The 27,911-nt window shown below is 41.1% G+C and overlaps 1 protein-coding gene across 2 annotated transcripts in view; it reads right to left on the bottom strand.

Annotated features, from left to right (window-relative positions):
- ldlrad3 (low density lipoprotein receptor class A domain containing 3) overlaps positions 1-13,088 on the bottom strand; it is an 84,172-nt gene extending 71,084 nt beyond the window's left edge. The window contains exon 1 of one of the 2 annotated variants that reach the window (XM_061036566.1): positions 12,630-13,088. In XM_061036566.1, coding sequence (XP_060892549.1) covers positions 12,630-12,684 — 55 coding nt within the window. In that variant the 5' untranslated portion in view covers positions 12,685-13,088. The remainder of the gene's footprint in view (positions 1-12,629) is intronic. The other variant, XM_061036565.1, reaches the window with a different exon arrangement.
- Between the last annotated feature and the right edge of the window lie 14,823 nt (positions 13,089-27,911).

The following is a 27,911-nucleotide window of genomic DNA, read 5'->3' on the forward strand; positions in this document are numbered from 1 at the left end:
CTTTTCAGTAACCATGTGTGACTATGACCTGCTCTGTCCTGCCAAGCGTTTGAGAAACACGGATTTTTGCCAGCACTACATTATTGTTGTTTGGTACCACAGCACAATAAAAGAAGCAAAATCTGTTTCTTGAGCCAGCAATGATAAGTCTATGGAGGCAGTGCAGGGAAGCTTGCTGGAAGAATTTTAGGTACGTCTCTTTTTGGTATCAGATAGAGATGGGCGATATGATTTCATACCATGATATCATGGTATTACATTATTAAAAAGACCCCCTGTTTGCCACTCAACGAAGCCTGTTTTGGGAGTGGCGATAGCCTAGCGGTTGTGTCACGCCCCGTGATTCTGTGTGGTTTGATTGCTCTCCTGCAGAGATGTGTTTTCAGCTGCTGCTGAAAATACCACATTTACTGATATGACTCTATCGTAATAAAATGCTCAACAGCTTGAAAAGTGTGGACTTTTATTGCGAAAGATTGGCGTAAATAAAAAGTATTGATCATTTAACCTTTAACAAAGACATTTTGAACACCACTGTTGGCAGTTTTAGTCTTTACAGACCTCCTCTCACCATGAGACACACAGCCCGCTTATTTTAATCATCTTGGCCTTGATACATGAGACATCAGTTTAAACACACCTTAAAGCAGGTAGACCTGTTGTAATGGAGATGCAAATCCATTCCATCACATAGCCTGGGTCAAAGCCCCAGACAGAGAGAAAGAGATGCGCTGTAGGTGAGCACACACACTTAACACTGATGTTATGATGTTATTTGCTGAAACTTGGGGAAGGCAGAATACAACTTTACTTGCCAATTCTCTTTGATTTTAAACATTGACACGAGGCGGAGCCCTTTGATCAGTGAGACACTGGCTTTGCTCTCAGCAGAGGGGAATCAGTCTGAGCTGCTGTCAGCCACAAAACAATATTTAATGCTAATTTGATTTACCAGCCACTGTGGGTGGTAGGTTGAGCAATCGGCGTTGCCTTGTGTGTGCTCTAAAACCATGTGTTTAAAACCGTGATGTCAGTATGGCCCAAATCAATGTCCTGGCAGAACGTAATAGCAGAGAAGTTACTGATAACGGTTTACCGCACACCCTTAATATCAGAACAAATCTAGTTTATTTGTCTTACTGTGTGCACTTTGGCAGGTGCTACATTGTTTGTGGTCATCCAAATCTATCTCGCCATGTTCACAGTGACCCACCCCCATTGTGTCTCCTGGTTGCAACTTCATTCAGGTTTGATTGGGAGTCTGTTTTATCGGGCTTCACCTCCCCTCGTAGAGACCTGCTGCAATACTCAAACATGTAATTCTATTATACACACTCCCACACAGAGTCCTAGACTTCTGTGTTGTCATGGAAATGGATAAAAAGTGCTCTCCGATGCTTCAAGAAAGAGCTTCACACATGCTCTCGTGGGGTTCACAGTGTGAAGGCCATTTCCTCCTCACTGCTGTCAGTATTCCTGCTGCTCCTTATCACATGCAGACTCAAGCTTAGAGCTGCGGCGTTGACATCTCTATAGATCCCCCGGGTCAATTTCACCATCGTCTGTCGCACACTGCCTTTAACTATCACTTCTGAAGGGCTTTGCTGTGTGTTTCAAAGCAGGAGGGGAAAAAAAAAGAAGAGAAACATTTTATCGGCCTGGTGACTGGGTGACTGTGAACGTGCATCAGTCTGCACCAGTGATTAGCGGCATCCACCTCATTTCTCTTCACTGCAGCTTCACCACCACCATCTGCGGTAATGGAACGAGGAGTGGTGGTTGTGGGTGGAGGCGGAGGCGGCTGGTCCTGACAGAGACACAGTGCTCAAGGTGCTCTGCATGGCACCATTAAAGACACCAACTCAAATGAAAACAAATGGCCTCCAAATAAAGCAGCGCCCACTCTTTGGGCTTAGTATAAGAACTTTTTGCCCTCTGTGTTTATTTGCTTTCATGTGACGTTGTGGTGATTTTATTTGGTTTTGGTTTCGAGGGTCTCATTGGTACTGATCTGAACAAACCTGGAAAGGGTTACAAGCAACACGACATGTTATATATTGAGGCCGTTTGTATGTGTGTCCATGTGTGACTGTGTGTCTCTCCTTGTGTGAATATGTACTTTCCCACTGCAATATGAACCTGCGAGTGTCTGCACTTTTGTGTATCGACATTTATGTGTTTACACTTGTCCGTCCATAAATCTCTTGAGTGTCTACTCGTGTGTGTGTGTGTGGGTGGGTGCCAGTGCAGTGAAGAATGTGTGCCTGGCTGCAGAGGTCAGTCAAGGAGGAATCTATCATAATCCATCATAATCAGCAGCTGTGCTGTTCCTTGAGGACAGATGAGCCCCTGACCCATGGCGGACATGGTGGGGATGAGAATCACATGAGGGTGAAATGTGATGTTTACCAGCTCCACTGGTATCTGTGTAGGACTTTCACAGGTCTTACCGGCGATGCATCCTCAATGCCAGCAGGTCATGGCACTACAGAAGCATTGTGGTCATTGAATGAGCACTGACTTGTATGTGCACCTTGTATCTTTTAGAGCTGCACAACAAAGGACATATCATGTCTGCTGTTGGAATGATAGAACAAGAAATATCTAAATGGTTACATCTTACGAAGTGAAAGAGTAAGCTAAGTTGAAGTCTGGCCTCTTCTCCTACTTTGATCAGTCACATGTATCACATGGTAAATTATATTATCGAGGGGGGAAAACATCCAGGAATAATACTTGTCTATCATAATACCTGTGTAAATAGAAATAATTCCAATACACTGCAACTGATCAGTGTACACATGTCAGGACATCAAAAGCAATGGATTGCCATTGCATAAGTCTCCAGGGTGCACTCATACAAAAAAGCCCCATCCAAGTCTTTGGAATCCCACCAATCTGTCATTAAATCTAGAGTCATTAGGCATAGGATGGCCAGGCTGACATATCGTGCTGGGCAAAGAAGAAATTAGTCAAATCCTGGGGCTGCAGCTTCTCATTAGAGCATGCTGTACAGAGACAGACTCAATTACCGTCTCTGACACACTAGACCCTGGTAAGACTAATGGTTCTGGCCCTATAATGACCTAAGACAGACATGAACTTCCTGCCCTCTCCAACGCTCCACAACTAACTCACCTCCGATTTCATTTGCCCTCCCATACCTCTCCTGTGCTACTCAGTGTCAGAATATCAGAAAGGTTATTTGCTTTTCAGTCGTGAGGAGCCGGTACCCCCATTTGATGAGGATTCATTGTGAGGCCTGGCAGTAGCTGAGCCACGGTTGAGGGGAAGGCAGCATTAAGGTAATTAACATGAGCTTTGCATTTGATTGTGGCTGTCGAGACTGCCTCTGTCAACAGCAGGCGGGATCAGATGATTAGTTCCTGTGAAGATTAGCGGCTAACCTCCCCTGGTCCCTGTCCAAAAGATGATTACCCTTTATTCTCGTAGCACATACACACTGCCTGCACCCTAGAAGCACACAAACACAGACTTCAATGAAATGTTTGTTTTTTTCCCAGAGAAGAAGGAGAACCAACAAAGGGGATCAAAGAGACTGCACCTTTGAATCGAGGTGCCAACAGCTGAAGGGGTTAAGTCATGTTTGTGACAAGACAGAGGTGAAGACATGTCTCCTTCACACATTAACTTCCTGCTTCTGCACCACTTCACCTCTCCTCCCTCAAACAGGCAGGAAAATTATCCCTGCTGCCTGCCATGACCCTTTTATCATCCATTTAACAAACAGACTAATTCTTGGCATTCAGCTCGGCGTAATGAGTCGGGTTTCAGGTATGTTATAATGGGAAATTCAATATCAATAGCAAAAGGTCTTGAGTCAAAGTTCTGGAATTAATTGTGACAAATAGGCAATTGTTATTTATCAGCCAAATTGAGATTGATCTTATTGGTTCATTAATGCGCTCCTATATGGAGGTTGCCTCATGTGCATAATAGCTTTTACATCCCTTAGTGGAATTTCACCTGAGAGGTTTGTAGAATAAAAAGTGTATCCCAGTGAGACTCCTACAGGCAGTCACTAAATAAATGCCAATCAGGTGCTAAGAGATTGGTGTGTCGTGTCTCTGCACAGGTCTTCTCCCCGTGGATACCAGACTAAGAGACGATTTAGTTGTCTTCTACTCTCCTAGTTACATATTTGTGCTTTCAGAATGAGTTTGCATATTGTGAGGAGTTTCTTTGTTACTGGTTATGAAACAGATAAAAATTAATACTAATTCCAAATGGCCCACAGTAATAAATAATAACAAAAACAAGAAAATGTAGTATTTCTACGGAGTTAGTGTTTCTCACATGCATGCCCCCCCAAAATCTGTAGAAAATATTGTGACCGTATGCCCTTGAAATCTTCCTGAGATGCTCTATCACAAATTTCCCTCATAGGATGGGGAGGGGGGGGGGTCTCGGGGCTCCTAGAAGTCTCTGTGATGTTTACAACATATCCAAGATGGCAAACAAAGCAACAGAGCCTTGAACCATGATGCCTGTTATTGCCTTTATGTCAATGCTATTTGTAATTGGACGTAAACACACTACGTAGTGCCAAAGTCATCACAAACTGAAGTTCCCCTCGGTAAAATCTAAAATTTCCTTAGCAGACACCTTTATCCAAAGCGACATCAGAGAGTAAGAACAACACAAGCAAGGATCTAGAAAGGAGGAAACAACGTCAGTAAGTGCAAACAAACCGCTTTAAGTTTGATAGGACTCAGGTGCTGACAGGCAGTGCACAGAGGCAAAGCACAACATCAACAGCTCTTCTTGAAAGTTCTTATCAGCATCAAAACCATCCTATATAATGCTATTGTCATTATCAATTAAAAACTGTCATATTCATCAAAATCATCATCGTCATCCTCAATATCATTAAGTGCAAAAGTGTTCATGAAAGAGCTGCGTTTTCTAAAAGGTGCAAAGGGACTCTGCAGTAGCTGTAAATAAGACAATGAAATGCCAAACCAACAATTTATCTTGCTCAAAATTGTTACTAACTTTCTTCTTTTTTTTTTATCTGTCAGATTACCATCAAGTAAACAAACAGTATCATAATGTTAAGAAAAGATAAGTCAATGCAGTCTCCAAATCTCTGTAATTTTCATGAGTCAGCATTTCTCTTGGTGTGAGTTTTGGATTTAGAGTTTGCCTCAGACCTATTAGGTAATCCTAAATCATAGTGTTGTGTAATTGAAGGAGGAAAATGATTTTCCAAAGGTCTCAGTAATCCTAAAGGTTAATCTAATCCTGCAGATAAATAAATAAGCAATAACACCGTTCTTCTTTCACCTACAATGCTATTGCGAGAATTTGCATATTATACATGCAGGACATTGAATGCACCGTAATCACACTCTGCAAACAAAGAGAAGAACAAGGGAAACAAATGCCAGTGTGATTGCAATCATGATACACTGTCTCGTCAAAATGACCCTTTTACTTCTGATTAGACGTTTGGAAAATTGCATCTAATTACAGCATTCAGAGCGGGTGGATGGAGTTGGGCCACTCACTGAAATGATGAAACTGCCAGAGCTGTATCACAATTATGAAGCAATTATGAATGAGGCAAAAGGTTATGTCCACACCAGTTCAGTGCAGCATAATCATCATCACTGTTTTTGACAGCTGATATGTACAATATGCAAATGTGATTGACAAAGCAGTAATGGACTGTTATAAACAAACTACAAGTTACACATTAATGATCTTTTGAAATATTATGAGGTTTCTTGCTTTAGCCGAATCATCTTTCAGACAGTTACCGAAGATATCCTAACTCTTATTGTTAGTTTCTCTTGTCCTTTGTGGCTGATATCGACTCAAGACAATCAATGACTGATCCTTTTTTGTTGCTTGAATTCCCAGCTCCACCATAAGACGAAGTGTGTTATCTCCTGCACAAAATACTTGAGCCTATATTTTAAGATTCCTCTGTATCTCAAGGGACAAATCAAAGTCTTTGAGACTCAAATATTAAAAAAAAAACACAGTCACTCCATGTGTATTTTCAGCCGGGTCAACAAACAAACAGAGAATCAGCTGCCCTGATCTTATCTGTGCTTCTCCCTGGGTTTTTGGTGACCTTTAAGGTAGTGTTTGTTTGCTTTGACAGAGGGAAGCAGGAATTTCAGTCCAAAATAGCCTGTCAGTGTCCACACTGGCTGCCACGGCGGCTGTGAGACACAGGACAGCAAATGACTGCTGATCACAGGGGACAGCAGGGGAGCCAGCTGTCAGCCTGCCAGGGTCCGCTCCCTCTCTGACAGCAGGCAAAGCTGCACAGGGGACACATACAGCGGGTTCAGGCTCCTCTCAGAGGGGCGCTGTGGATGAAGATAAAGGTGGGTACACCAAGGTGACTGGCCAGGGGGAAATGGAGCAACTGTGTGCTGTGTAAGCTCTAAACAAAATAATCTCTCAAGGTGTCTCTCAAAGCTCAGTTCACATCCACCAATAACTGACGTTGTAGTCTGAATCCATCACAAGACATTGTAAACGTCAAGGTCAAACGTATCTAAGGGCCTTCATCTTTGGAAAAGACTCAATTATAAACTGACAACTGGACCCAAGTCAGATAAAATAGAAGACCAGACTGTGTTCTTAATGTGACAGTCTAAAACAGATTTCCTCTAAACAAGAAACACAAAAGCATAGTGAACACTTTAAGCAACAATAAAGGAATTCAGTTTGGTGCGCTTTGGCGCCCACCGAAGGTCTCTGAGTGCAACTGCACTGTTGTAAGACTGCTGTTAAGCCTTAGACAACATGCATTTGTTTACAAAGCAGATTGGCAAAGACGCTGTGAGAAGCTAAACAGCCATGTCAATTTATTAAAGTTAATCTTTAAGTGTTGCTTGAACTTTCTGACCCCATCAAGTCTCTCATTCTCCATGCAACTTGGTAGTTGGTGAAGTTGTGAAAACCCTACTCAGCTTCTACAAGATTTGAAGTCTAATAATGACAAAATTAAAGTGTTTTTTTGTTGTTGTAGGTGACCAAGTATAGCCAAGCTGTCAGGCTACTTAATCTACAAACTTTACATGAGCAGGTCAGTCAAGCAGTTTCCTGCTTTTTCTCTGGTGGCTGCAGTTTATATTCACAAATAATATGCAGAGCCTGTATCTGAAACTAAATCCTGTTTCAGCAGTAGAATTACACCCATATCCTTTAAATACACAATAAACGTCAGATGTGATTGGTTACTGCAATGCAATTCTTCTCCTCTTTCTGTCACAGTTCATTTTAATCAACTCTCTTCCTTCCTCTTCGCCTGATGATCATTACGTGCAGCTTCTCATAAGTGTTTTGCTGCTTTACAGAGACAATGAATGAGATTCTGCAGCTCTCTTATCTCTCCATCCACAGGGTGTCTTTACCCTGCGGATTACTCTAAACTGTAAAACAATAGGATATCGGTTAAGGAGGGGGAGACTGTTTCAAATGATAAGAAGGGAGTGTGGTGGAGAGTTCACCATTTTCCTACCTAAAACAGTCTTCTGTGAAACTTTGGACGTCATCCCTCTGCTGTATGTGTCAAAAGTGTGTCTGTGCACATTTGCATTCTGTGGAAAAACACAATGCAAGACTTCAGCAGGCCAAGACATGGCCCAAAAAAAACTTCTACAGCTCAGTCTTTCCTTTAAAACAAACTTTTCAGAACATCTCAAGTTACCCTATAGGCCTGGCAATGTGTAAATCAATGTCTCACACAACCTTTCCTCATGGTTAACTCCATGACTGAATGACTGCTGTGTAATGGGAAAAAAGTATACTGAGAAAACATAATACCTTATTGGTGGAAAGTTACTGACACATTTAATGGTAAAATATCTTCAAGACAAAAAATACATATTTTCAGTAAATAAGCAGATTCCTCCAAGGCTTTGGTTTGATCTCAGAATCCAAGGACGTGACGGATCGATGTAATGCAACCAGCAGGGATTAACACAGCTCCTGCATCACTGCATGGCAAATTAGTTGCGATCAATTCAAAATCAATATGTAATGAGCTGTCTTCTTACTTTTTTTTCCCAGTACATTTTATTCCTCTCTGTTTCTATCTGTCTCGTTCGATCCACATATCCGGGGCATCATGAAACTTTTAGCCTCATGACTTGTAGATCTGAAATGCTCAAAGAGAATGGACACTGAACCCACACTGGGGAAAAAATACCAATGGGAGTTACACCTAAAGGTTGAAGGTGCAACGATGTTCACATTTGCTTTAAAAAAAAGTGTGAATTATTAAAACATATGACTGAAAATTCGATTTTAAAAAAAATCCATACAGCAAGTGCACTGTTACCCTTGTCTGATATGTGATATGATCATGAGGCTTTGTTTAACATCTCTGGGAACTAAAGCTGCAATGGCCCTCACTTAATCTCTGGCCTTCTCAGTTCAACTCTAGCTGGAAGCATATCACCCATGTCAGCCAGAGTTAAAAAAACGCAGCTTTTCATTTTTTCTGTTCCGAAGACATGCAAAGATAAGCACAGACACACAGAGCCATTTATTGGGCCAACTAGCCTGTCTGGGAAAAGCCACAATGCAGAAACACAAAGCACAATAAGTAGAGGACAATGTGATTCCTGTCCTCCTGTTCAGGGGGAGAAATGACCCAAATAGTCAGTCTTTGGTTATGAATGAAAATATCTGTGCACCTGACACTGTGCGAGTTTGGCCCAGTAATGGAGCCCACGCACATGATTCAGAGACTTTGCAAAAAAGTGACTTGTATATTGGCTTTGACAGTTTTTTTGGGAGATTGTATGGTGCAGTTGTGTGAGAAAGTGACGTGTCTTTTTATCTTGAGCTTAAACAGCAACATGTAAAGCATCAATGTTTCAAACAAAATTCCTCATTTGAGTAAGACATTGGCTTTCAGGGCTGTACGAGCTTAAGATGATTGAATGATGGTCAGAATCATTGATTAGCCAACCTGCTAATATGATTTTTAACCTGTACAGCAGTTTGTTTAACTGAGTAAACTAAAATGCTGTTAATGATAATCAGCCAAATGGTGAATGTTGGACCATATTATATTAAGGCTTAACATTGTGCATAATCAAGGGTTGCTCACTTTAAGTTGCAGTAGGATTCTTGCAGGGTTGTTTTAGCTTTTCCATGCAGAAAAGACAGCTGGCCAGAACAGTTTGGTTCCCTATCCGCCTCTACGTCTTTCAATAGGGCAAGCTGATGGTGCGTTCTAAGTAGCTTGGAACTCGGATCTCGGAGCTGGGACTGACGTCACAGCCGAGTTAACTGCGCTCCAGTCGCAAGTCCGTCAAGCAACATGGACACGCCTCAAGGAGAAACTTTAACTCTACAGATAGAACTTGCACGATACTTTCCTTGTCATTTATTTAATTAGACTAAAAGAGGAGCTGTAAATAAACACAATAGTTACAGCTAAACGAAACTGTCGATGCACATAGCAGCCATGTTGGATTTTAACTCAGACTACTGAACTTGCTCCAAGTTTCCAAATCAGAATTCCGACATCAGGGGGGCGTTCATGACGAGATCAAATGTAACACACCATGAAATGTGCTATTTTGCATACGTTTTCTAAGCTTCTTTAGTCTGAAAAATAAATTAAAACAAAAAAAAATGACCTATCCTCATCTATTTCGCGAACGATAGTAACATAGCTAATGAGCCAGCTAATGAATCAGCCATGAACATGCATTTGCCAACCTTATGTCCCCCAAGCTTCACCCTTTAATATACATTTGATCACTTCTTTCCTCAAAAAGAAAACATTTTTTATCATATAGCAGCCAAGAATCTAAACTCAAGGTATTAAAAAGACGGTCTAAAAACCAATATGTGATATCACAGTGTCTACGTCCATTTTTATACAGTTAATGATGAAAACATAACCTAAACTGGTTGATATAAATTAAAGGACACAAACCCAATGACATGATGTGTTATTTCTTTTAACCACTAAGGGATGGAGAAAATGATTTTTCTAATCTTTATGAATATGTGATATCAGAGCTCATGTAATGCAGAGCCTGTGAGCAGTAATTTGAAACACAAGAACTTTAAAAGGACATGTCCATACAGTATCTGATCATCATTTGAACATTGAAGGATGCATTACCCTTGCAGCACTGTGTTTTAAAGCAAAGTAATCAAACATTTATAAAGCTGGCATATTACAATGCTCATCCTTAATAAACAGTAATCATCTTTGGGTGTTGGGGGGAAACAACTGGTGTGAGGCTCATTTGTCTTTCTGACATTGTTCCTCATTTTATTTGTATCAACATTCCCCCAGGTGTACAGCCAAGCAGACCAGCTGAAATATATTTCCATGCGGCACAACTCAATAACATAAAGTTGCCTTGTTTGTGACTGCACTGCTGCAACATTCCATCGTGAGTGGATTGTGTGGCCAAATCTCATATTACATAAAAAGCACAGATTTATATCTAGCTTTTGAGTGCAAGTACAAGACTGCAAGGCTCCAGTGGGAGTCCCGGCTAGTGCAAAGCCAAATAATCTGCTAAGTACGTATGTGAGCATCCTCTGAAAAGGGAGTACAATGAGTGCACTTTGCTGAATTTGTTGTCTAATTATTACAATGAGACAGATGCTGTAACTGCATTGAAACACAGGTTTTGAGCACTTTTCATTTTCATTTCCCTGTGGGATGGGAAGTCCCAGTGTAACTGTCCATATTGCCATCTCTTTAAATGTCAATATTCTGATTATCATTTTAATAGATAGTGCCAAGGCATGACACACATAATTTGAAGTATATACTGGCAACATTTTAGACTGAATTCTAAATGCTGTGACAGGACGCCCAATTTACACCTAATATCACTGGCTAATTTGTCAGCTAGAATTTACCAACAGCAATATCCTGTCAGAGGACAACACTGAGTGGTGATTTTTAATAGCCTGGGAACCAAAACAACACACACACACACACACACACACACACACACACACACACACGCACACGCACACGCACACATGCACACACACACACACACACACACACGCAGCCATAGCTGACATCATTATTATCCTGGTCAGGCTGTAAGCCAATAAAAGAGATGAAGCAAATGTGTTTATTCAAAGCTGACAACACATGAGTAATACAGAAGAAAACAAACTACAGTGATATTCTGGGGGGAAATATCTGACATCAATCATGTCTACTTGCTCCTTTGCTCCACTTGGCAGCTCACACTAAGTCCACATCTAATATCATGACATTATTACTTCACTCTGTCATTGACAAAAAATACCTTATATCGAAACATGCTTGACCGTGTCTGTGTTGAAGGACATACAAAAGAACTTGTTTTGCTTTACTTGTGTTTGATAACAGGTGTTGAAGTTAAAAGCTGATACAGATATCACAGGTCTTGTTTGTTTGCATGGTGTGGTTCAGTCTCATTCCTTGACATAGCAGCAAAAGCACAGATGTTACTTTCTAACAACACGTCCAAGTGTTCCCAGTCAGCCATGACGATCCACAACACCAGGAACTCTGTCATCTTTTATTTTATTGTTTACATCTGTGCTTTGCGTAGGGCAACATGCACAAATATATCCTTAATAAACCTGACCCTACTGCACCAGGAGCTTCTTGGGGCTTATTTGCTACATCCTTTCAACGCGTTAAATGATATAGCAGATACTCTAGATGAGACTGAAGTTTGATAAAGAAGGCTAACTATGCTTTTTTGTAGATGCATTTGTACATTGCGCATGTCAGTTTCCTCTGGAAGAATTAGAACTCATGCCTTGATTTAAAAGACTGCAGCTTTCTCGACCTTTTGATACACTAAGAGGAAAAGATGTAGCCTATAGGACCTATGCCTTTTCTCAACTTTATAAATAGCGCCTTACATTGTCATCAAGACCATACATGCTTCTGAATCACTGATTATATGTCTGTTTGGTAGTAATGCATTCCCTTAAGGCCAACTTTGAAATGGCACGTTGCAATAGCCCAAGGATGGATGCAGCTGATAGAAAAACAAGTTAAAAAAACACTACAGCTGCATGTTTAAAAAGAGTTCAACTGACTGCTATGAAGTGCTGTGTCCTCCACTGGGCCTCAGCTGCCATGGCGGGACTGGAGAACAGATTGACTTGTCAACACTGCCCTGTCAACAACCTCCCACTCATATAACTTAACCTGGAGGAGACCATAACCCAATCTCTGTAAAACACACACGGTAGATGGAAATGGCATGTGGGGTGTCTGTAGCAAAGATATTCTCACTCCTGAGCGAAGGGGACATACACCATGCTCATTCGTCATGCACGAAAATCTCAGAAACGACTTTCCCTGCTGCTACAACAACTCCAGGAGGGACGGGGGGGGGGGGGGGGAGAGTTCAGTCGATGGAGAGGAAACAGTCGGATAACTTCCTCTCATTAAAGTTTCTCCATAACGTTTTCGTCGAAGGAGAAACACTCGCGTTCAGTACTAGTCTTTTGCTGAACCACACAGCGAACACTTCAAAAGATTTTTACATTCCCCCCCTCCCTCTCTCCCTCTATCCCACCCGTAAACTGAAGCGTGTCGGCGCCGTGACAACAACATTACTTTGCGTGTGCTTTAAAAAACTTACCGACAGTTCTTGAGCCTGACCCCGAACCAAGCAGAAGGTACCAGATCCACATCATACGGTCTCTTGTTCCCCCCCCCCCCCGGCCTCCCCTTGCTGTCCTGCCCCGCCGCGGGGCCAAAAACTGGGACAGAGAAGAAAAACTTCTCCGATACAGCTACTCCCTTCTGGTGTCTACTTTTCAAGTTGGTTTTTTTTTGTCTTCCGGCAAAACTAGGAGAGCATTTGGGGTGAGAAAGAGGTGGGTTCGCGTCGGGACAGAAGTAGTACTAGAGTCCGGTTGGGGAAGTGGGGAAGTAAGCAGGCTGGAGCTGGAGGGGCTTCGGGGTGGCGGCAGGCAGGCTGGGGGAGTCGGTCGCTCGTGTGTTGGTTCTGAGAGAGGCGGAGTCGGAGGAAGAGAGCCGGAGAGCAGAGGTCGGACAGTCCGGGACAGCGGTTTCCAAACTGCGGACTAGGGACCACTAACGGTCTCGCCGAGCTGTAAAATAGCTCCGTTATTCACAATAACAGTAGATTATCTTATGGTGCTGAGATTCAGCAGAGTGGACAAATAGGCGAAAGAAAAATAAAAAAGGAAGCAGTTAGCTCGGACAGAGCCTCTAAGGGTCAAAGCATGCTGATAGGCTATGTCTAGTTCCAGTGAGATAAGGATATGAGAGAATAGCCTATATTCCCTAGCCAATATATCAATATTAAAAAGTACTTTCCTCAGAACCAAAAGGAAACCTAATCAAACGTTGCATTAGGCTAATTGTTTCAAAAACTGAACCCTCTAATGGAAAAAGAGAAAGATAACCTTAAATATGTAACAGATCAGCCTTTAGCCTTGGCCTACTTAATTTATAAAATGAGATTAGCATCATACTAAATCCAATTATTAGTATTGAGTTCTATGACAATCGGCCAGTTCATTACTTTATAGCCTGTTACAAAATAAAGTGAATCTACAGGAGGTCGCTGTACAGTCGGTAGCCTATTATTGAATTTGCCACAAATTATTTTCTGATAGCCTAAATATTAGGCCTATGTGTACAGCATATGCTACATATAGCCTATACAAATGAAGATAGTCTACATGGTTGCATATCATGTCAAAATATGAACAGGTCAAATCTGCAAGCTAATAGGTTGATGCATGTGGTCATCTTCATTCATCCCATGGTGAACTTCATTCTAAAGATGGCTCTCATTCTGTCCAATAACATAATATAATATGTGTGTGTATATATATATATATATATATATATATATATATAATAAGTCTCACCTAGTGCTTAAGCCAAAAAACTGGCTTTTAGATTGGCAGCATGTTACACTGATACCTAAATAGAACATATATGAATGAGCAAACATAATGTCAGCTTTTCTCAATGAGAATGGTCTTGCCTGTTCAGTGTCTCAGTGAAAAGGCTGAGCAATGTGTTAAAAAACCTTGCTGTGGTCCTGCCAAGTTTCTTGCATTTATAATTAATTTGCAGAGTGAGAAATCACAAACAACATCTACATCTGCTCTAAAACTGTGCCAAATCACTCTTGGAATATTTGGACAGTTTTTCTTGCTAATTAGCTGAAGTTTGTCTTCTCCCTGTGCGTTAATAAGGTGTTTTCAAGGTACACTGGAAATGCTCAAGCCGTGTAGGCCTATCTCCTGCTGGCCCATGGACTGCAAGAGAGGAGAAAACCCTATAAAGTAACATTTGAAAATATAAAATCTCCATGGATCAAAATTTTCACAAGAGAAAGAGTCAATCTGCTGTCTGCAGTTTTAGGAGTCCTGTTAATTTATTTTAAAGTTGCCTTTTATACTGGCTTGCATGTAATGGTGTGATGGGGATAATGTTGTTTTGACTGCATGTGTTTGTCGCTGCAATACTAACAGTGGCCACTGAGCCAAATTGGATGCAAAGCCGGACAACACCAACCCTGCCAGGTCTTTAAAAAAAAACATCCATGATCTAGACAGATTTCCCTTTGGGCTGATCCATGTTAGTTAGATCACAATAGTTTATCTAGTGTGAGTCAGGTTTAGCCACCATTGAGGCATATATTTGTAACTAACCATCATGGCCACCACTGATTTGGAACTTTCTGATTTCACTTTGACATCAGTTCTATACTTAGGCCTACAGGCAGCAGCTTACATTGATATTGAGAAATGGCACATTTTTTTGCTCTGGTTAGTAGTTTCAGCCAGAGACATTTTGGTCTGAGCATGTGGATGACATGACAATGTTCAGGGTTGAAGTATTGAGGTGAAATAAACACCAGCAGAGGTCCAGAGGGGAGTCACAGATGGCTGGAATTCACTCAGTTCAGCTTCCCAAGAAGTTCTTTTCAGGTAACTGTTCAAGAGTTAGCTGTTTGTTTCATAAATGGGTGAACCATTAAATCTATTGAGAAACATGTTTTTTTTTAAACCTTAAAGAGAACAATGTAAGGACAGCCTTCTTTAGTAGCCTATAAGTCTGTAAAACTGTGAGCAGGGAATGCAAAGTTTCAAAAATATTATAGTTTAGAACTGCCTGCAAAATAAATCCAAATGGTCTAACCATATGGTCTCTATTCTACTTTTTTTTTTTCACAGTTTTCCTGTGACAAGTACATTTCTGTAGTTGTGAACTTACAATTAGGCCTACTACTACCTCTGGTTTGAAAAAGAAAATGTTTTGCTCAAATGCTGCAAACAATAATAGGTATGACATATCTTGAAAATGTACAGGTTTTTTTTTATCACAGGGAAAATACTTTTTGAAGCAACACTTCTTGATTTGATGTAGTATTAAGGATGGCAAACACTTGAATTAAACTTTCTTGTTTGCACTGTGAGAAATATATAGTCACTCCTTTTCAAGTGTAAGGTGTTCAGCTCTGGTAACTTTCAAAAAGAGAGAAATTAAATATTTAACAACCCAGAGAGATCACTGTCCTTGCAGTGATGCACAGAATGCAGACACCAACAGAACTACAAGGCAGCGAGTATAAGAAGGAAAACATCCTGGTGCTTTGGTGTTTTCTTGCCAATTTGAGTTGAAATTGAATTACAGAGAGGCTGTGAGAGGGATGGAAGGACAGGAAGCTTCACCTATCAAACTTCTTTCCTCTTTATCATAGAGCTGCAGCTGTGTGCAGACAGACAACCTCGCTTCAAACAAACCCCTCCTTTTGATAGCATGCTAACCTGAAGGCATGTGATTGGGATGAGTCCCAATATCAGTCTCCTGCAGCTCACTTTGTATTCATACACACACACACACACTGCCTTATCAAGCCGAAGCCTTGTGCAGACACAAACTCCTGGGGAGGGTCTTGGCATGTCAGTAGGATCTGTTAAAACTTTGTTAAAGATTCAAGCATGATAGCTTACACTGGGGTGTGTTGTCCTCGTGTTGTCCTATTGTTGCCTGTAGGGCCTTATTTATAGCAGTCAGTCTGTTGTGATATGTTTGAGTCCGCATGCTAGATGGTTGTGTGTGTGCACTGCGTAACCACTCTTGAAGAGTCTACACTTGGCAGACATGAATATTTTAATGACTGCCAAAGCTAACAAAAGCAGACACAAGTCTCCTCTACACCAGCCCCTGAATACAATCAACACTAATAAAACTAAATGTTTGTTGGGGTGGAAGAAGATTTGTCAGTCAATGTTTAATGGATTTGATTTAGCTCCCCTGGAGTTATCATTAACGTTAATGCTTAGCTGTTTCACAAATTATACAGCCTGATCCATGAACCAGAACCGTATAATCTGTTGTTGGGGGGGCTCTGCAATACAAGCTCCAAGCTAAAAGCAGACAAGGACTCAACATCACTCAATGAAAAATAGTGTTTCAGTAATGTCCATCAATTAGTTTAGGCTGTCTATAAACAGATCAGAGCCAATTAGCCGCTGGCCAACAAATTGACTCATTAGGGGACATTAAACTCTAATATGAAGGTTGTTATTGACTTAATCGCAGGAGAAACCCAATTAGATGCCAAATTTGGAAAATGACTCTGAGGTAGCAAGATGATGTGATCAGCTGAGGGAGGGAGGGGGTAATAACAACTTGGGATGACTTTGCCTGAGGGCAAGTGACGGCATTGAGAGAAAGAGAGATTCAGACAGTGATACAACGCGGAGTAAGGGAATGTATAACAGGAGTGGCACAAAAGGAGTCTATGTGAGTGTGTGTCTGTGTGGGTGTGGAGAGAGAGAGAGAGAGAGAGAGAGAGAGAGAGCAACACTACAAAGGAGTGGGGAAGGAGACAGAGTTAGGAAGCCAGGGGCAAGAATGTATCAGGAGAGGGTTGAAGGAAGTGAGAGATGAGGAAGGTGAAGAAGATGGTGTTAGAACCAAAAACAGAAAAATATCAGGAGAGATGTTTCCATTCGCCATCTCACACATGTTGTAATGCTGTATTCGAGATTCTGATCCAATTAGGGATCTGAGAACATATTTTCAATGCTCCTCCAACAATGAGAAACTGAGAAGACATTAGAAAGTGAAAATCTTGGGACATTGGGCCACATTTTAAGGCAAAAAAAGGTTTAATTTCCACCATTGTTCCACAAAAATGTTTGCATTTAAACACTTCCACTGTCCAGCGTGACTTTAGGAAAGTCTTCTCAATTGTACTGTATCAACTTTCAGTCTCCTCCTAACTTTTATCTAGTCTCGTGAGTGGCTGAAATGCTCTAGGGTAGCTAATGGGTGATCAAATTTGTTGTTGTTTCAACATTTATTATCTTTTCAGTTGTGGATGAATGTGGAAGCATACCATCGTGAGAAAATAGCAGCTGTGTGAAGATGAGAACTAGAAAGACATAAGAGGAGAAATGCATTCAAACAAAACTTTCCCATTACTGCTGGCTTTACTTGTATTAACTTTCAAGCTGAAGGGTAATACAAAAAGTTACTACAAGTGCAGGGAAGTCCGGTGTCAGAGATTTGCTAATACATCACTTTATCTTAACAGTGAAATGAGGGGTGAGAGAGCAGTCATTTTACTTTCGCGAGCTTCAGGATGACATGTCCTCGTCCTGTCAGACTCCCTTCGAGGTAACTGTGAAATGCCAAGGCCCTTCAATGACTGGCTAGTGTTAGTCTCTTGACATTCATCTTGCATTTAATAACCAGGGTACCCAAGTGAAGGGCATTTTTGTTTGTGAGTGGCTGTGTGAGTCTGAAAGTAATATAGAGGGGAGAGGACACGAGACGATACACATTTCATTTTGTCACAACCTGGCTCAACAGTATGTGACAAGAGAGGGAGACCACACATAGTCGGCCACATTATTCAATATAGTTTAATTAAATTATTAAATTACATGGTGTTATGCTTGTGAAGAGGTCAGTGTGTATGCAGTGATGAGTGTGTGTGGGTGTGTGTGGATGAATGAGTATCAAGCTCCAACACAAAACACAAACAAACAAATGCTGACAGCAGTCTGCAGGAGAGAAGAGAATGAGAAGATTGAGCAGGTCTGCTCTGTAGACTCCCAAAACCAGCCCGCTCAGGTGTGCTGCATTCGAGTCATCCCTGACTCCACCCACATCTACAATAACTCCAATCAACCTGTCCTCACTCTTGACACACCTCCCCTGTCTCAGCATCTCCAACTTCAGCAGCCTTGGCGCCTCGGAGCAGTTTAAGCGGAAGGAAAGTAGAGACTGCAGAGGAGTGTAACAAGAAGTGAAGAGGATGTGTGGAAAGTTACAGAGTAACAAAGGTGCGCGTGACAGAGCATTAGCCATTATATTATCTTTTCCTTTAATGTGCTGTATGTCCAAGTTATAAGGCTGCAAAAACAAAGCCCATCTCATGAGTCTCTGATTTGGATTTTGCAGAGAGTTCAAAAATGTTAACGGATTATGATCAGTTACCTTTCCTACGCCTGTAGGAGACCAGCACCTGCACCAACATTGCTTGCATCAACCTGAAGTGTAAAAGGCTCATCACATCGGGGAGCTAGCATTACAGGAGCTGAACACAACAGAGCCTTAATGTTGCAAAAAGCCTGCTGACAGGAGGTAGACTGAATCATTAAGACGATGATTTAGGTGGTAAATATTGAGAGCATAACACTCCTCTCCCTAAAGCAAACCACACACGCAGGTTAATGTGTTCAGTCATATGTTAAAACTTAGATATACAGGAGGCACTGGTGGCGCAGTGGTTAGTGCGCGCGCCCCACGTATGGAGGCTGTCGGCTCAAGCGGGCGGCCCGGGCTCACATCCCACCTGTGGCCTCCTTCCCGCATGTCATTCCCCACTCTCTCTCCCTGATTTCCGACTCTAGCCACTGTGCTATCTCTCCATTAAAGGCATAAAAAGCCCAAAAATAAATCTTGAAAAAAAACAAACAAACTTAGATATACAGATGAGTCTTGCATATATGCAGAATTTCTCCAAAACTCATGTTTTTCCAGAATCCCCTTCATGCTCCTCAAAGTGCATAGAATGAAAAATAATTTGATTATGTAATCAATGCTTCGTTCCACTGACATTTGCAAGCAAAGCTGATATGTCTGTCCCGGTGGTGCTGCAGGGGCAGCAGATACACATCAACTATTGAGTCATAAGGGATTGAAATGGTGTGTGTGTGTGTGTGTGTGTGTGTGTGTGTGTGTGTGTGTGTGTGTGTGTGTGTGTGTGTGTTTAGACAATGTGTCAATCTATAAGTCCCAAGCTGAGAATCAAATGAGGAACAGGTATTGATTTGGGATTTCACAGGCAAGGGCCCAATAACAATTTTAGTGAGAAATGCCCGAAGCATCAACAATCACTTTTTTAATTAAGCTACACAAACTGATTAGCAGATTGGAATGGTTAACAAAAAACAAGGATGATAATAAATAAATAAAGAATTAGGACCAATCCCTGTGCTGTTCCCCTAAATGTAAATGATGCTGTGTAACTTAATGGAAAATGTTAATTAAAAGTCACCCAGCAAAATAATGATGGACCCTCGTTAAAACACAATGAACGCCATAACAATTTTTCAATTGAATTGATTTACATGAACAGGTCTTTAACGGTAAACACAGGGAACTAAACTGAATGTGGCCATTTAAATGGAAACCAGCCAGAAGTGGTTTTTAACACATAAACATCCAAATGTGCTCAAAGCTGGAAGAGGCTAAATTTACTCTCTCTCTCTTTGTGGCGAGGCGACTCTCAAGGCTGCAGTGGTCCATTATAATGTCCCTAAACAACACAGGGGCATTTCTAAACTACAGCATCAATCAAGGTTAAGTCAAGCTAAACAATGGCAATCTTGTTTCGCTTACACCTGATTAGTAGACATCAGTTAACTGTAAGCACTCATCAAGGTTTCAAACCTCAAATTTTGTCCCTTTCTTAAGGGAAAGAATAAAGTAAACTGTTGCTGGCACACTCCCATTTGTCACTCTAATTAACAAAATTATTGTCAATTGACTTTAAATGAGCTTTGATTACAGAGAGCAGATAAACTAGTGGCTATGTGTCAGTAATGGACTGTCCTCTGGGGCTCCATTCAGAAACAGTGGGGGTTTGAGTTACATGCAGCAAGAAGGTCACTAGTATGAGCAAGTATGAGGTCAACATCAAATTCTTCACTGTTGAAGGAACGAAATAAAAATGCGGGGATGATTACGCGTAAAGCATGAATGTCTGGCAAACACCAGGGAAAACTCATCTAAACATTTCATACATTTCACTCCTATCAACTGTTTGCAACATTTCATTCAACCAAACCATACAAAAGCTGTTCAACATTTCACTCAAAACTAATTTATTAACTTAAAGTCAGTGATAAAGGAAAAGTCACAATACCACCAGGACCCGAAGCCCGTTAACCAACCCTATTCAGAATGCAGTTTCAAGCCACGATATTTACGCCCCTGTGACATTTAATGAATGTCTTGGAGGGTCGTAATGGGGAGGATGAAGTTTTCCCTCCTCTGAGGTAGTAACAGAGGCATAACAGAGACGAAACCTATCAACGCCGTAAAGCAATATAAAATCACAGACTGGGACAGCAATATAACACATTTAAAAAATAGCTAAGTTGTGTTTTTGTTGTCCTCAACAACTTGTGTAATAAAACAATTTCCAATCCATTCCAGTCATTTTAAACCTGATTTGGTATAATATTTCTTATGTCTTGCTCTGTTCTTTATATTCACCTCTTCAATTTACCTTCTCTTTCTTAGCCTCTGTCGGGTAGTGCAAGGGTCATCTTTTTAAATGAGTTTCCATATTTAAATCAATAATTCAGCTTATCAAAGACACTTTTAAAATGGGCTAGGGATACAAACCGAATTTTAGAATTGAACCTATTCAATTGAGCATAAGTCTGGGCACACGTACATTGGACCAAAAGCACTGATCAAATCTAACAGAATACAAGGAGTGGAACTATCACAAAGTGTGAGCGAGAGAAAGGAGGAAAACAGAAGAGCATCAGGGCCAGAAGGTCATGAGATGGAGTGAGGCCAAGATGAAAAGAGGCACCAGCGCTCCCACCAGGCCTGGCCTGTTTAATAGCAATCATTTTGGCTTGGCCCACTGCTCGCACCCGCAGGCTGCCTTCGTTTAGAGGACCACCAACTGTCACAGGTGTTTTTTCATGGGCCAAAGTGGGCCACTCGTTTCAGGCTTCCCCCTCATGCCTTGGCCCTATTCTGTTTTTCATCAGACGTCTCAGCGCTCCAGGCTATATTTGTGTTAGATAAAAAGACCCAGATTTGTAAAAGGGTAACATTGAGAGTAACCTTGAAGATATTACTGCAGCTCCTTATGACAATGAAACGCTAGAATGAACAAATATGCATAGTGCAAGCCAGTGAGTGACACATTTGAGCAATTGAAGAGGGAATTAAAAAAAAAGGAGAAGCAGGCATCCATTGAGAAAAAAGGAAAGTTGGAGGAGGCGGTGGTGAAAAAAATTGGTTCATACACAAGATTCAGAAGAAGAGTGTATGCTTATAGATGAATGTAGGAAAAGAAGGAAAGGAAGCATGAACTATCTTAACTAAACTAAAAGTTAGGGGTGTTAAGAGAGGTTTCTTCAAGGGCGTGATAGGATGAATGTAGAGTTCAAAACTGTTCAAGAGACTTAACACCAAGGAGGATGAAGAGGGGGAGCAGAACTGTAGGTGCCTTAAGGTTTTCAGAAAGGCCAAGACTGAAACAGATTGTTTCAGTCCAGGTGCAGCTGGAGCATGGAGATTGAGTGTGAGAGGAGGTAGTGAGGTTTGAAGGGGTAAGAGTCAGCGCCGTGAGGGGTTACCAGTCGGGCGGGACCAGTAAGATCCGCAAAAACTCGGGAATAATAGGCAAAAGCGCCACAGGGTTATAACTCATGCCTGGTTGCTTTGGGCTCTGATTGGAGCAGCAAGGAGAGGGGAGGGAAGGGAAAATGAGGGGAACGGCAAGAGGGTTGGTAGGGAGGCAACTGGGTCTTTGATCACAGGGTGAAGAATTACCAGCTCAATGCCCTCTACTGCTGGGCCCCAACCCCAAAGCACCACGTGAAATGGTCATATTCAAATACCAACCCCCTTTCTCGCCACACATCTCTGATTCATTTTCTTGTGTGGAATATACACACTCATAGCCTTCACATTGACAGACACACAAGAAAATGTATGGGTTTGTACTGTTGTGTGGGACGAACTCTTCAGAGTTTTGCGAGGAGCTGTGGGGCTGTGACACACAGTGACATAGGGTGATTCAAGACTGTCATTCAGTACACTGAAACAGAAAAAGAACGATGCTGTCAGATTAATCTAAACAACAGCAGCGGAAAAGTGGAACATATTTGCAATTGTGAACGTTTTTTTAAGGTTGCAAGTATCACTGTTCAGAACCCTAACGTACAATATGTCCAACTGGAAGACAGCAAAAGATCCATTCAAGTATAAACATTTAATATGCTGTAGCACAAGAAGGTGACTAATTTCAGAATGAGCCCCCTCACAAAACACAGGAAGACATCCTAAGAATTTATGAGCTGTAATAGAAAGTGTCTAAGCATTATTTGGGTGTGTATCTCACTGCCTTTTCAAGCATGAGCCCAGGGCTAACCCTGCTGGCTAATACTGAGGTGTGTGTGGGCTGACAGGGGATTCCCGCCTGCTGTTAGAGGGGGAGGAAATGTGAGCGTGGAATGAGCATTGCTTTGATCGTTTTTTAATCCTCAGAGGAGGAGGGCCACCTCAGCACGTCGGCAGGGGAAGGCCAAATCCAGCATGTATAGGGAGAAGGGGTAATGTTCCATGTTTGTGTGTTGTGCAGTCCTGATACAGTAGCCAACAAAGCATACTTGAAATGATTATTTATGCCCTTGAAGTGTTGGCAGCGATGAATTTTTGAACAAGTTGGAGAACAATCCATCCTCCATAACATTTGATGGGGCGACAAACTGCCTGCATGGTATAAAGAGCCTTCAGGGCCCAGCACGTCCTATAAATGTCAGTTGGGAGCAGAAAGCATTGGCCTCCGTCTTTGTTTCCCTGTGGATAATTTAATTGGGAAAAGTCTCATTAAATACCACTGCTGCTGGCGCCTGAGCTCAGACACGTGCGGAGTCTGACCTTTCATCATGTGAACAATTAACATGACTGGATGCTCCTTTAATCAGACGGCCATTTTATTATCATTATCTTAATGGCAAGTCATTTATCATGGTTAAAAGTCAGACCCTGTTCACCATGGTTTAGCCTCCACTGTGGTGAGGTGGGATCAGGGTTAAGTGAACACTCTGATTGGCCTTGAAAACAAGAAAACATCTAAATGGAAAATTAGTTGCAGAAAATGTTTTTTTTTTGCTCTGAGAAATAAGGGTTTAAAAGGGGGTTGTTCTTTGGGGGCTGGGGCTCTACCTATCACCCCATACATCTGAAGAATCACTGTTTCGGAACATTTAACTGGTTTGAAAGTTTTTGGATACAACCCCTAAGAGTTTGGATGGAATCATTAATCTACAGAAGAGTTCTTTGATCTTCAAAGGTTACCGTTTGAACCTTTTTACGAATGGTTCAAAGTAAAGTATTACCCTTTCGTTGGGTTCATGGTTGAAAATCCTCATAAGGGTGGATGCTTTCCAGAATGGTTTTTCCCTAAACCATTGAAAACTCCTTATGATTTTTTTTTTTTTTTTTTTTTAATGGATGGGCCCAATAAGCACAGTTAGTATTGGAAAGGAATTGGGTAGAAACAACCAAGAGGGTTCTTACATAAGTGGAACCATTGCACCATACAGGGTTCTTTGTAGGACCTCTAATAATTGGTTCAGGCTTAAAACTATCCCAGATTGTTCTACATATAACCATTTAGGTATGGTTCTATGTAAAACAGCTGAAAGATTTCAAGTTAAACCTTTCCAAAAAGCTTCTCCAAGAACCAAAAAAAGGGGTCCTTCAAGGGTCAATCTAAAGGCACCTTTATGCTTCTACTTGGCACTTTTACTTCTACTTGTGTAAGAATGAGGTAGAAAAGAACGTTGTATTGCACCCACTTGTTACTCTGCCCAGTCATACACACTCTTAAGCTTTCATGGAGAATGATTCATGCAACTAGCAGAATGAATAAACAGGAACGTCTCTAAAAAATTTACTTGTTGTTTCTTTTTTATTTTTGGAAGGGTTCTCGTGGAGTGTGTTTGCATTCATATTGTTGCCATCTTTTAGCCCTTTATCTGCCATTGCATGTAATCCAGATACTGTATACTGGCCACATTTTAAGTAACCACAGGCATTTTTAGCCTTACATTTGAATACATAATCGTTGTAAAGGGATATTTATGTGTGCACAGGCAGGAGGAAGCCAAAAACAAACTGGAAAAAAAGGGATAAAAAGAGAGAGAGCTTGTGCAACTATTTATATAAAACATGAGAACATTCATAGATGTGTCTTTGCTATTCCACCCACAGTTAGAGATCACAAAAGCCACTGAAACAGTCCAAGCTACCTTTAGGGACAGCTCCAGCTCTCACTTCAGAGTTCTCCTGTATCCATGTGAGACCTTGCAGGGCACTCGAGGTGTGGTTAAAATTGGAACACATTCATCTCAATCCCCTGCCTGCCAGCGCTAATGGATGTTAGCCTGTTTCAGAGAGACAATGAAATCGAAGAAAGACAGAATTCCAGGCTCCTGTGGCGCATGTGGACATGGGTGCAAAATGCAAACACATTCAATCCCTCTGTGTTACCGTGTGTACTAACCATGATTTGAATTCAGCAAACAGCCTCTTCTTTGCCTTGGAAGTAAAGCTCAACCCCCCACAATTGTTTCACAGAAGCCCTGATGTGTCAGTCTAGTACTATTACTTTTCATTCAGGTCCATCCCCACATTGTCTGCCCTTTGTTACCATGTCCCATTTCCTCTACCACAAATAAAGAATGCATCAATAATTCCAAAGGGTGATTGAATACAGACTCCTGGGCTAAAGACAGAAACGTAGCCACCTGACTGAAAGGTATAATGAAAGTAAAGATTCCAAAGCTCCTTGAATGCAATAACAGCTGCATTTAGGCTTTGACTGTTATCTACATGTCATAATTTATTTTTTCTTGGCTGCATTAGAATAAAGAATCCAGGAACAGAAACTGCCTGGTGCCTTGTTTACAGTTTCAATTTCTTTCCTTTTTATGTCCTTCAAACTGAATCACAGGTCCCTCGCTATCTCATTTAATATAATTCTCCATGCCTGTTATGTAGTTCTGTCTTTTCCTGCAGAAGAATATCACCCCTGGAGTCCACACCTTTGTTCACTACCTTAAAAAGGGAGAAGCAAAATCACAAACAAAACAGACTGAAATATCTATTCTGCCAATTTGCAGCTCCAGTTTGGGAGAAATCCATCAAAAATTGCAAGACTCCCAAGGTAAAGAAAAGAAAATCACAATTTCTCTTTCATTTCTTTTGATTTCTCCTCTTGTGGCTCATACCTTTTTAAAATTTAGTGAACAGACTGCCATTTGGGAGTTTGTAGGCAGTAATAGTAATCCAAAACACTATGTAACATTGTTATGTATTGATTGGAGTCTCTTTGCAGCAGATTCAAGAGAAATGTCTGGATTTCTTTGCAGAGAGAGTGCTTGAGTGTGTGTAATGCCACATTTAGAAAGTTCATTCACAGGAGTGACCCTGTCAGAACAAAGGTCATTAGCACATCTGCTGTAACTGCAGGTGTTGGTGCTATATGTGTAGGTGCCAGAGAGTACACGTGTAGCAGCTTCAAAGAGATGACAAAAAAAAAACAGGAAACTGAGAGGTGTTATGAAATGTGGCTATAACAGAGATGGATAAATACCTTGAGGCAAAACTTGTCATCTGCCACACTTTCTGTGAAGTTAAGGTTTGAGTTACTAAAAATAAAAATAAATATGCATGTTTAGTTCAAGTCTTATCACGACTAAATCCAATTTGGATTTAACTTTTAAGCCTCTTGTCATTCTGATTAAGTAGTCACCACAGAGAGTCCTCTGAATAAATATTTAATGTAGGAAGAAAGTACAAGTTCAGTGATATGAGATGTTAGTAAAGTACTTAAATGGATATAATCATGTTGACTGTATACATTCTTACAAATATTCACATTTCTGTGTCTATATTTATATGTAGATTTTCTATTTCCTTTGCCCAGTCTGAACCTTATTGCTGCTCACAAAGAACGTTTCATGTTGTTGGTAAAAGAACATTACATAGTGTACTAACATGTGTTTCTAATGAGGTTATAGAGAACATGTTTGCCTGTAAAATCTCTAAGGTCTAAGATTGAGGTAGACTGAGTTCATTTCCACAAAGGTAACTAAATGAAACCCTTGAACGTCAGGCTTCATCTACGTTTCCAATGAGCACAAGCTTCTAATGGGATCTACAAGTCTGACCAATCTCCACTGTGAAGAATTGTCCATTTAGCATTTTTAAAGCCTTTCTTATGTACATACGAGTACAAAATTGCTTTCAAAAGTGTCATACTAAAGTGGAGACCACATTTTGTATCTAAACGTGACGCCTCGAGTGCCCACTTGAGGCTTTCAGCTGAAAAAACAAAAACCCTTTCAGCCTGAAATAAACATGCTTACGGCTTAGTGCAAAACAAAAAGCTGGGTCTAAATAGCCTATGGTCATATTCATATAAGGATGAATTTTTATACAAGTCATCCATTTTAATCATATGAAGCCTTATAGTTATGGAGTGTTGTTGCTACGAGTGACAGATGGATCCTGCCGGCTATCTGCTACTCGTCAACACAGCAACGTGTTATTCAGTCACTGGAGTTAACCTCTTGGACATGTTTGTGGTGTTGCAGGGACTTTTTCATCCAAAAAATGTCCATAACATATGGCTTTCCCTGTTATTTATGGCACTAACTGGCTGTCCAAGACGTCTGGGCTCAAGCCTTTTCAGTGAGTTAAATTCTCATATTATTGTACTGATATTTTGGTTTATCACCATTTTTTGTAATTTTCAGCAATTGCATAGGTCATCCAACCGATGTATGATGTGAACGATGATTCTGTCCATTATATTCAGTCTATTGTTGCACTACCTTGAACCTTAAAGTGGCATTGTGGCTGCAGTGTTTTTTCATGAAACTCTTCAACAACTCTGCGTCCACAGCCTGGCTGCGAGCAGGCTTTTTACAACAAGCTGCCCATATTTCATCCCAGGTTTGGTGGATTCATCCTGATTGGCTGAAAAAGTACATGTTAATCAATGGGATTTTCCACACCAGAGGGTGGCATAAATATGTGCAGCAGATTGTGAAAGACAACAGATGGTTTCTTTCTGACCTGAACAAAGTTAGGATGGATAACGATGCTGCTGGATAAAACAAAGAGAGAGATAGCACAATCGCTTCCTGCGTTGCTTTCCAAAATCTAATGCCATGACGTCCTTTGAGCACACTCCTTAGACTGCCAAAAAAAACACCACTCTTGGCAGAAACTTGTACAACCTTGAAGTTGAAAAACTCAAATAACACCTGTTATGCTATACTTCATCAATCACTGTGATGAAACGTGTCCTCTGTATATGACCTGTTTAGCAGCAGTGGGCAGCTGTGTTAGAGCCTGAAGGAAGAAATCAGGTCTCAGGCCAGTGTTTTAGTCAAGGGCAATTCCTCCCCATATACAGCAGGTCGAGGTGCAAAAGAACGAGCATTATTTACTCAAGGCAAATTACAGACTTGAGTAGAAAAAGACTGTTCTTGAGCTCTGAAATATACTCACACTATAAAAGTAAAATGTAGCCTTCCTTTAAGTAAAATATAAACATTAACATTGCTCCATTGCACAATTGAGTTGA

The sequence above is a fragment of the Labrus mixtus genome, chromosome 4 (genome assembly GCF_963584025.1).
Source record: "Labrus mixtus chromosome 4, fLabMix1.1, whole genome shotgun sequence".
Classification (NCBI taxonomy): domain Eukaryota; kingdom Metazoa; phylum Chordata; class Actinopteri; order Labriformes; family Labridae; genus Labrus; species Labrus mixtus.